The 11521-nt window shown below is 42.3% G+C and overlaps 1 protein-coding gene across 1 annotated transcript; it reads right to left on the minus strand.

The window, feature by feature from the left end:
- Positions 1 to 8974: 8974 nt before the first annotated feature.
- LOC114077168 lies at positions 8975 to 11215 on the minus strand. The gene is made up of 3 exons (XM_027916852.1): positions 11186 to 11215; positions 9074 to 10516; positions 8975 to 8985 (listed from the first exon to the last, which is right to left on the minus strand). Exons 2-3 carry the CDS (start codon positions 10512 to 10514, stop codon positions 8975 to 8977), a joined length of 1452 nt encoding a protein of 483 aa, XP_027772653.1. The 5' UTR covers positions 10515 to 10516; positions 11186 to 11215.
- Between the last annotated feature and the right edge of the window lie 306 nt (positions 11216 to 11521).

Raw genomic sequence — 11521 nt, forward strand, 5'->3', positions numbered from 1 at the left:
AAATAACAGACATAGACCATACTAGCTAGGCATCGAATCCAAAGTCATAAACCTACTCCGATGAAGGGTGTTTTACTTGCCAATGGTAGAACAAGGACACATCCCATGTAGGCACATGGTTAAGGAATATCAAGGTCATATATGAACTTTAGTCTCATTCTAAAGTAGAGATGCATTGTACTCTATTCTCCTTCTTAAGTAGAGTTGTACCATAACATATTCACTCGGTGCTACCCATTGATCTCATGGAGTAAATTCATTAAAAAGGGGCATATGAAAAGGTATAATATGTTAGTCAGTACCTAGTCATCATAAAACTACCAAAGATAGGTCCACTAGGGCATCCTCTCAATGGTCTATAAGGATAAATCATTCTTTACCTTCTCTCTCTATAGAAGGTTCCACATATTAGTCATGCTTAGAAGGGCAAAATCTTAGGTCCACCGATCCTAGTCTTTCATACAACATTCATCCATACACATATAAGACAAAGGTGTCTAGGCGTACTAAGTCAAGATGTTCACTTTCATAATTGTACATGTATCAAGTAAGGGACAAAAGTCTATGAAGACAAGACACAACATAAATTACTTTACTTCATATTGCATATCATTCTTTGAAGCCCTTAGAAATAACCCTTATCAGTTTTATGTCATCCTATACATAACTATAACATAATCAATATAACTATTATAGACTCATATAGACAAGTAGGCACAATCGTGCATCAACTTCAAGACAACACACATAAACACATTATCATAGTCTAACATGATCTCATAACAATCACAAACCTTCACATATTACTAGTATGTAGATAGATATGATCATACTTCACATAATCTCCTATACAAATCAACATAATACATCAAGTACTACCGACAAGACCATGATCATCATCATACATCAAGTAACGCTGACAAGGCCACCTCAATTGCAAGTAAATGATATAGCACTGCCACCATAAGTGGACCATACCAATCACAACATATGAAATCTTATTAACATAAAATAAAGAGAATTAGGGTAGCGTACCACCAATCGATTCTCAGCATTTTAATCCATAGCTAAATCATCCAATTTAATACAACAAGGCCCTTAACCATGACCATTAACATCAATTCAATACAAAAATAATAATAGTAAATGAATATAGCCAATTCAATATAGATTTATTAATCAAATACCAATTATACATCAATTCAATACAATTCTTGCATCATTCAATAGCCCATAGAAAACTACACTATAATTCATAAGTACAGAGACAAAATCACTTCACCCATAAATTAGTCAAAATAAGAATTGCATGGTTTGCATGGGTTCATAGGAATAAAAGGTTTAAAACATTGCATAACATCAATTAAATCCTAAAACATTGATTTAAAACCTTTTATGCAAGAACCCATGGCTAAATTATGAAATTGGACAATTCATGTTTTTTATCTTCTTTAAAAATCATTGTAAGTGACTCCTTGAAGAAAGAGATATCAAGGTACCTTAATTCTGATGAAAAATCCACAAGATTGATGGAGAAAAACTTGTCAAACCTATCTTCTTCCTTGGAGATTCCAACCTTCAACAATGGAGGTTTTGGAGAGAGTGAATGGAGAGGTTTTGTTTTTGGTTAAGAGTTTTCCTTTAATTGGTGAGTTAGGGGTTTAAGTAGGTCCTATAACCGTCCATAATGCAACCTTAAATTATCCAAAAAACCCTGCATTTATTGGACAAATTAACTAACTCAAATTTGACTTAAAAACGACGTAACGAAATCTAAGACTTTACCGCGCGTCGCGGAGACAATTCCTTATCTTATGTTTCAAAATTTTTTTGACAGAATGGTTTGGGACATCCCCGCGTTGCAGGGAAAGAATTTTCCCCACTGCGTGACAGCTGCGCGTCGCGCAGCAGCATGACAAATCTTGCTGCTTGGCAGCGTCGCTGGCTCATGTATAGGTCCTATTTGGGAACCCTTTTGATGGTCCCCGATGCGTCTTTCAAAGACTTTTCGACCCTTTGTATATCAGGTTACGTGTAGGAACCCTCGGTACTGACTTTGACCTTCAAAAATTCCCCAAAACATCACTACAAAACACAAAGACACACTACTTCAACTTCGACTAGTTTCCGAACGTCTTGGACGTTATTAGATTTTTGACCTCCAAATACTTCCAATTTTTATATAATGCCTAATATATCTATTTTTTACCATTTTATGACTCTAAAATATCATGACACAAGTGTTAGGCTCTAGGCCAACCTAGGTCATTTTGAGGGTGTAACAATACTCTCCCACTTGGACAACATTCGTCCTCGAATTACACTTGCCAACCTTGAACATTTTTAAGAGTTAAGACTTAAAGAATAGAAGCACAGAAAATATCACTTAGTATACCATACACATATATAGGAGGAACATCAATTTCACATATAAAGTGACTCATAACACAACAAGAAGGTAGGAACTACATGTACAACTCATCATGCAGTAAGACTCACATTTTCATTTCATATAGGAGGAACTTCCTTCTCCACGTATAAACATGCTTATATACATCAATTCTATACACATCATAACCATTTTTCATGAAATAAAAGTTTAGTCAAAATTTAAAAATCTTTAAAGTGAGCACAATTTCTTTACAGCGAAACAAGCTCAACTTTAAAAAAATGCAACTCTTAAGAAATTTATGATGGAAGCATGTAAATATGAGAGATTAAACCATATAAACTCAATCTATAAAATAATCGTAACTTCATTACATGCACAATGCAAGGAATCAATGAAATTTATTTTCAACTAGACTCATAAACACAATGCAACATGCAACATGCTACTCTGACATTCCATTTGTCAAGCTTGATTTGAATAGTAGAGATGAGACAACAATCTACAACCCGAATTCTCTCCATACTCCCCCACTTAGAAGGAACTCATATAACTAAAGAGAGAAAACTATAAATTACCGGCATCATTATCATTATCCGTTTTTGTTCCTTTGGCTCGGAGAGCATAGAAGCGATTCCTCTTTGGAGAACCACCATCTGGAACATTAGGAGGAACTTGCTTAGCTTCTCTTCCTCTAGCCGCAATAGTATGACCATCTCTCACCTTGTGATCATCATCCTTCCCAAAACCAAAGTGTCACGACCCAACCCGATGGGCCGTGACTAGTGCCCGTTTTGGACACCCACATACAAACCTGCTAAGTATAACCAACTGAAACTAAGACAATATGGAATTTAATCAAATCAAGCCAACCCCAACGTCATATATATATAAGAGGACCTGTCTCATAAGGAGTCATAACCATTCAACCATAACAGCATACGCGAGCCGACAAGGCCGCCACTATTCAAAGCATAATAACATACGTATGCCGACAAGGCTGCCACTACACAATACACAATGATGTACGCAGCCGACAAGGCTGCCCCTGTACAAGCGGACATCCCAAACAAACCATGTCCAGACCATTATCCAAAACATATATATACAACCCACATAATGTCCATAGACCTCTAAGAGTACATTAGTGAAACTCGACGGGACAGGGCCCCGCCATACCCATAGACGAGCAAAAGACTACACAAAAGTTATGTACCAAAACGACTGGGCTCCGGAACAGTGGAGCTCTCCCAATCAGCAGAGTAGATATCCTAGGCGGGAGGATCACCGAACTGTGCGTCTACACCTGCGGGCATGAAACGCAGCCCCCCGAGGAAAGGGGGGTCAGTACGGACAATGTACTGAGTATGTAAAGCATAAGGTAAAGATGACAGGATACCAATATGGCAAGTCGAAACAAAATATCGCTACACATATACCCTTTTAAGTGAAAATCATGCATATATTTAACATTTAAGGTGCCCAGCTTCCCTAGTAAGGGGCTCGGCAAAATAATCATCACGTCATCTCCGTCATCATCATCATCATAACCATCCTCATCACCAATCATATATATAATATACATACCCGGCCCTCTAGTGAGGAACTCGGTGACATATGCAAGAAACTCCGCACGAACATTACCCGGCCCGGGACTCGGTGAAATGATAAATGACTCTATGCACGAGCAGAATATTATGAGCAACCATATGCAATTAAAATCATTTCTTATAACTCAATAGAACAATCAACGTGAACCAGCAAGGAGTATTACCAAAGATTAATGTTTTATCAAGATTATGAACCTTTAATACGATATGGAAACGTAAAATCTCAATGACTCTAAGAAGCACTACCATAGATATTAGAGATCATCATAGCCTTAAACATAGCCGATATATAGAGGAATAATTGTGGAAGCAAGAATATACGTCACTTAGACGCTCTAGAGATAAGTATCAAATCTGTCCGTTATTCGCTTATTTTTAAAAGTCATGCCAAACAAAGAAAGAAGGGACAACGTTACATACCGAATAATCGAGCCGCACGTCCAATATTTACTGCTCAAGCTATTAATCTATAACAAGCAACAATCGTGCCGCAATTAGATAAACATCGTGCTTTACTTTCTTGTAAGCTAGCTAATAATCTAACGAAAATTCGGCAGCATTTCCCCTGTTTTCCTTACTTCGTCCCAATCCGACAACAATCCAAATTATCTACAGCAATACCAATAACACATATAACCCAAAGAATCATATTAAACAGCCCCCTCCCCAAAACAGTTCCGTCTCAGCAACCATAGCAGCGAAGCAACGACACACCGAGCGATAACTCGTTTTATAATTCGCAACACATCTACCTTATCGTATTCATCCTTTGGAGTATATACTCATAATCACATTCAACATATACATAATGCCAAAACAGAATTTTCCTGCAGTTTGCTTTAATCAAAACAGCCCAAGCACCAACACGACACCACTAATAATCCGATTATGGTTTCCGTTCATACTTAGCACATTCAATAACTAAAACAAACTTCCTAAGCTACTGGTCACGCCCCCTTCTTAAAATTAATGGATAATTAACAAGGGTATTCTAAAGAATTAACACACCAAACAAGGAGATTACTAACCAAATTATTTGCAGCTGCTGGCCAAGAGTTGCAGGGTTGGTTTCTCCATTTCCATGGCTGCCTAAGACAAGTGGTGAAGAAGAAGATGATATGCAGCAATGCATTTCACCACTTTATTTAGCATGGAGTGGATTTCTCCACCTCATTTAATAGTATGAAGTGGAGGCAGCCCCCCTCTACACCTGTCCACTAAGGCCAGCCCACAATCTGATCCCTTTTTAATTTTTGCCTTGAGTGGTGGGGCCCACTGGATTAAATTAATCCTAATCAGCCACCAATTATGAGTGGTGGGGCCCATTGGATTAAATCAATCCAAATTAGCCACTAATTAATCCCTCACTTAAAGTTAATGGCACTTACATTAGCCAACTCATACTTAATATCACATTTGGAAATAACATCCTTGCCTAATATTTCTTTACGTCTTCTAGATCACGATGCGCACTACGTATAAAAAAAAATACGAGGCATAACATCCTTCCCCCCTTAGGAACATTCGTCCTCGAATGTTAAGTTAGCGTCTTGCAAAAACAAATTCCAGCGAGGTCTCTCTAAAAGTTATACCTATCAACCTGCATTCCGTAACTTACAGATGCCTCACAGCTACATAATCTCATTATCTATCAATATAGTCAAGCCAGAAATTGAATTACCTGCAGGTACGGGGAACAAGTAAGGATACTTATTCTTCATTTCGTCTTCCGCTTCCCAAGTCATCTCCTCCCTATTGTTATTTTGCCACAACACTTTGACGGAAGCCACATCCTTAGTACGTAACCTTCTAACCTGACGATCAAGTATAGCCACGGGTTTCTCCTCATATGACAACTCCTCTGTTACCTGAATATCATCTACAGGGAATACTCTAGAAGGATCACCAATACATTTACGTAGCATCGATACATGGAAGACTGGATGTACCGCCTCCAAATCAGATGGTAGACCCAACTCATAGGCAACCTTGCCTATCCTACGAACAATCTGATAAGGCCCAATGTATCTCGGACTGAGCTTCCCCTTCCTGCCGAATCTCATCACACCCCTCATGGGTGATACCTTCAGGAATACCCAGTCACCAATCTGAAACTCCAAATCTCGACGCCGATTATCTGCATATGACTTCTGTCGACTCTGGGCTGCTAATAATCTTTCTTGAATAAGCTTCACCTTGTCAACAGCTTGCTGAATCACATCCGGACCTATTAACTTAGTCTCGCCAACATCAAACCAACCAATGGGTGATCTGCACTTCCTCCCATATAAGGCCTCGTACGGTGCCATCTGGATACTAGAATGGTAGCTATTGTTATAGGCAAACTCAATGAGCGGCAAGTGGTCATCCCAACTACCTTTGAAGTCAATAATACAGGCCCGCAACATATCTTCTAGTGTCTGAATAGTACGCTCAGCCTGCCCATCAGTCTGAGGGTGAAATGCTGTGCTAAGGTTCACCTGTGTCCCCAATCCCTTCTGAAACGATCTCCAAAAGTTGGCTGTAAATTGAGCTCCTCTGTCTGATATAATGGACGTGGGAACCCCATGAAGTCTCACTATCTCCCTGACATATAACCTCGCATAATCTTCAGCCGAATAAGTAGTCCTGACTGGAAGAAAATGGGCCGATTTCGTCAGCCTATCTACAATAACCCATATAGAGTCATACTTCCGTTGAGTGCGAGGTAAGCCTGTAATGAAGTCCATATTAATCATCTCCCATTTCCAAGTCGGGATCTCTATCTCCTGTAATAATCCACCAGGCTTTTGATGTTCGATCTTGACTTGTTGACAATTCGGGCACTGAGCAACAAACTCCGCTATGTCCTTTTTCATGCCATCCCACCAATATAAGCATCTGAGGTCATGATACATTTTCGTTGACCCTGGGTGAATAGAATAACGGGCAGAGTGTGCCTCTCCCATAACCTGCCGTCGTAGCCCCGCAATATCGGGTACACACAATCTGCCTTCATATCGTAACACTCCGTCAGGTGTAACCTTAAATGGGGTCTTTTCCTTTTGAAGAGCTGCATCTCTATACTGTGCCAGAATAGGGTCCTTGTATTGGTGTCTCTTTACCTCATCTATGATTGAGGACTCAGCAACCTCTCGAATAGAAACTCCACTATCTTCTGAATTAGCCAGACGGACTCCAAGGCTGGATAGCTGCTGAATCTCCCGAACCATCTCCCTCCTTTCTGGTTGTACATCTGTCAAGCTACCCATGGACTTACGGCTAAGAGCATCTGCTACAACATTCGCTTTCCCTGGATGATATAAAATATCAACATCATAATCCTTTAGCAACTCTAACCACCGCCTCTGTCGTAAGTTCAGCTCCTTCTGTTTAAAGATATATTGGAGACTCTTATGATCTGTATAGATGTCCACATGGACACCATATAAATAATGCCTCCATATCTTCAAGGCATGAACCACGACTGCTAACTCCAGATCGTGAGTAGGATAATTCTTTTCATGCTTCCTAAGCTGTCGGGAGGCATAGGCTATAACTTTGCCATGCTGCATCAATACACATCCTAGCCCAACACCCGAAGCATCACAATAAATAACATAGCCGTCTGGTCCCTCCGGAAGAGTTAGGACTGGAGCTGTAGTCAATTTGTCTTTCAATAGCTGGAAGCTTCGCTCACAAGCATCAGTCCACTGGAACTTGGCTGCCTTTTGAGTTAGCCTTGTCAAAGGCGCTGAAATTGAGGCAAACTTTTCTACGAATCTCCTGTAATATCCTGCTAACCCCAGAAAGCTGCATACCTCAGTAGGTGTCGTAGGTCTGGGCCAAGTCTTTACTGCCTCAATCTTCTGCGTGTCTACCCGAATACCATCAGCTCCAATAATATGCCCCAAGAATGCCACTGAAGTCAACCAGAACTCGCACTTAGAAAATTTAGCATACAACTTCTGGTGCTGAAGCACCCTAAGTACCGTCCTTAAATGATCTGCATGCTCCTCTTCTGAACGTGAATAGACCAGAATATCGTCTATAAATACAATAACAAACATATCAAGGAATGGTTTAAATACTCGATTCATTAAATCCATGAACACCGCTGGAGCATTAGTCAGCCCAAAAGACAGCACTCTAAACTCATAATGCCCATATCGGGTCCGGAATGCCGTCTTTGGAATATCTGCCTCCCTTACCCGCACCTGATGATAACCTGACCGCAAGTCTATCTTTGAAAAACACTTTGCACCCTGCAACTGGTCAAATAGATCGTCAATCCTTGGGAGGGGATACCTGTTCTTTATTGTTACTTTGTTCAACTGCCTATAATCAATGCACATCCGCAGCGACCCATCCTTCTTCCTCACAAACAGTACCGGTGCTCCCCAAGGTGACGTACTAGGCCTGATGAAGCCCTTTTCTAGCAAATCCCTCAATTGCTCTTTCAATTCTTTCAACTCAGCAGGTGCCATTCTATAAGGAGGTATAGATATAGGCTGGGTATCTGGCAGTACATCTATAGTAAACTCTATCTCCCGTTCTGGAGGAAGGCCTGGAAGTTCCTCGGGGAATACATCGGGAAATTCATTAACTACCGGGACTGATTGAAGAGTCGGTGCCTCTGCCTTTATGTCATGCACCCGAATCAGATGGTAAATATAGCCTTTTCTAACCATCTTCCCGGCCTTGAGGTATGAAATGAACTTACCTTTCGGCGATACTGTACTTCCCTTCCACTCTATAATCGGTTCCCCTGGAAATTGAAATCGAACTATCTTTCCTCTGCAATCAACATTAGCATAACAAGCAGCCAACCAATCCATGCCCATGATAATATCAAACTCAATCATATTTAACTCTATTAGATCTGCTACGGTACGATGACTATATATAACTACTGAACAATTCCTATATACTCGCGTAGCTATGACAAAATCTCCTACAGGTGTAGCTACCTCAAATGGTTCTATCAACTCAGACTCTATTCCGATCCTACTAGCAACAAAGGGAGATATATATGATAAGGTAGAACCTGGGTCTATCAATGCATACACACTTCGGGAGAATAGTGATAATATACCTGTGATCACATTAGGTGACGCCTCCTGATCTTGCCTAGTAGTCAAAGCATATATACGGTTTGAGGGACCGCTAGAACTGGAAGCTCCACCACGTCCTCTACCACGGCCTGCTGGCGCCTGAATACCCTGCCCCGTAGGGCGCATAGCCACAGAAGAAGATGAACCAGCAACGGACCCTGTAGGCTGTGCCATACCACCTGCACTACCTCTAAGGTGACACTCCCTCATAGTATGGCCCTGACGGCCGCAAGAAAAACACGCACCTGTAGCCCAACGACATTCCCCAGGATGGGACTTACCACAACGAGAACACCGAGGCAAAGGTGGCCTCGACTGGCTCAAACCCCGGCCCATCTGTGACCCTGACGCCCTAGAGCTCTGACCAGCTTCCGAATATCCCATACGATCGAACCCCCTACCCATGAAACGTGGGGGTGCACTCTGTGCTGGCTGGGAAGAAAATCTAACATGCTGCTGAGACTGCCCGCTTTGAAACTCGTCAGGATAACCTGCTGATCTAACCCTCTTATGCTGGCCTCTATTATAATCTCTATCTGGCTGACGTCCCCGGTGCCGATCCTCTACCCCCTGTGCATATGCCTGCACCCGAGCAATGTCCATACCTGGCTGAAGAGTCACTGCCATACAACCGTCAATCAGATAACGATCCAATCCCATCACATAACGATGTACCCTGTCTGCCATATCAGCCACAATAGTAGGCGCATGCCTAGCCAATGAATCAAACTCGAGGCTATACTCTCGAACGCTCCTGCCATTTTGCTTCAAACGCAAGAATCTATCGACTCTAGCTCGCTTCATCTCTGGAGGCAGGAAGTGGCCCTGGAAAGCCTCCACAAATTCATCCCATACCGCTGGAGGAGCACCCTCACCCCTAGATAACTCCCAAGACTCATACCAATTAATAGCTACATCCCGCAAACGATACGTAGCCAACTCAACAGACTCGGTCTCCGAAGCCTTGATTATCCTCAATGTACGCTGCATCTGACGAATAAACTCTTGCGGATCATCCTGGGGCCTTGACCCAAAGAACTCTGGAGGATTACAACTTAAGAAGTCACGAGCCCTTAAGCTATCAGATCTGTCCGCATGATCAACTCCTAGTCCATGCCTGCGAGCCTGATCTGCCACTAATCTAGTCAGCAATTGAACCGCATCTCTCATGGCCCTATCCTCCGCCCCTGACTGAGGAGCTGGAGGTTCAGATGTTGGGGCCTCGGGGGCTGGTGGTGTCCCCCGAACTGGAGCTGCTGCTGCTCTAAGCTCTTCTGGCGGTGGGGGTGTAGCAGAGCTCTCCGACTGGAGCATCATACCAGGCATAGACTGGGCACGGGCCCTAGTAACTCTCCGGGTCTGACTAGTACCTTCTGCTACCGATTTTCCCTTCTGGGCGGCTGTCGCTTTCTTTGGAGGCATAGCTGAAAACACACGGATTCGTTAGAGAGGGATTATCCTGTTAATATAGCTCTATCGCACGATCTAGAATAAGAAGAAAGAATGACATCCTAAATGTCCTGTAGCTTCCTGTTTATAGATGTGGTGCACAACACACCGATAAACAAGACTCTACTAGACACAGTCTGTAGACACTTCCGAGGAAGAACCGCGCTCTGATACCACTCTTTGTCACGACCCAACCCGATGGGCCGTGACTAGTGCCCGTTTTGGACACCCACATACAAACCTGCTAAGTATAACCAACTGAAACTAAGACAATATGGAATTTAATCAAATCAAGCCAACCCCAACGTCATATATATATAAAGAGGACCTGTCTCATAAGGAGTCATAACCATTCAACCGTAACAACATACGCGAGCCGACAAGGCCGCCACTATCCAAAGCATAATAGCATACGTAAGCCGACAAGGCTGCCACTACACAATACACAATGATGTACGCAGCCGACAAGGCTGCCCCTGTACAAGCGGACATCCCAAACAAACCATGTCCAGACCATTATCCAAAACATATATATACAACCCACATAATGTCCACAGACCTCTAAGAGTACAGTAGTGAAACTCGACGGGACAGGGCCCCGCCATACCCATAGACGAGCAAAAGACTACACAAAAATTATGTACCAAAACGACTGGGCTCCGGAACAGTGGAGCTCTCCCAATCAGCAGAGTAGATATCCTAGGCGGGAGGATCACCGAACTGTGCGTCTACACCTGCGGGCATGAAACGCAGCCCCCCGAGGAAAGGGGGGCCAGTACGGACAATGTACTGAGTATGTAAAGCATAAGGTAAAGATGACAGGATACCAACATGGTAAGTCGAAACAAAATATCGCTACACATGTACCCTTTTAAGTGAAAATCATGCATATCTTTAACATATAAGGTGCCCAGCTTCCCTAGTAAGGGGCTCGGCAAAATAATCATCACGTCATCTCCGTCATCATCATCATCATAACC

The sequence above is a fragment of the Solanum pennellii genome, chromosome 5 (assembly GCF_001406875.1).
Source record: "Solanum pennellii chromosome 5, SPENNV200".
Classification (NCBI taxonomy): domain Eukaryota; kingdom Viridiplantae; phylum Streptophyta; class Magnoliopsida; order Solanales; family Solanaceae; genus Solanum; species Solanum pennellii.

Coding starts and splice junctions, on each gene's coding strand:
- LOC114077168 (XM_027916852.1), bottom strand. CDS start 10,514: ATGCCTCCAAAGAAAGCGACAGCCGCCCAGAAGGGAAAATCGGTAGCA.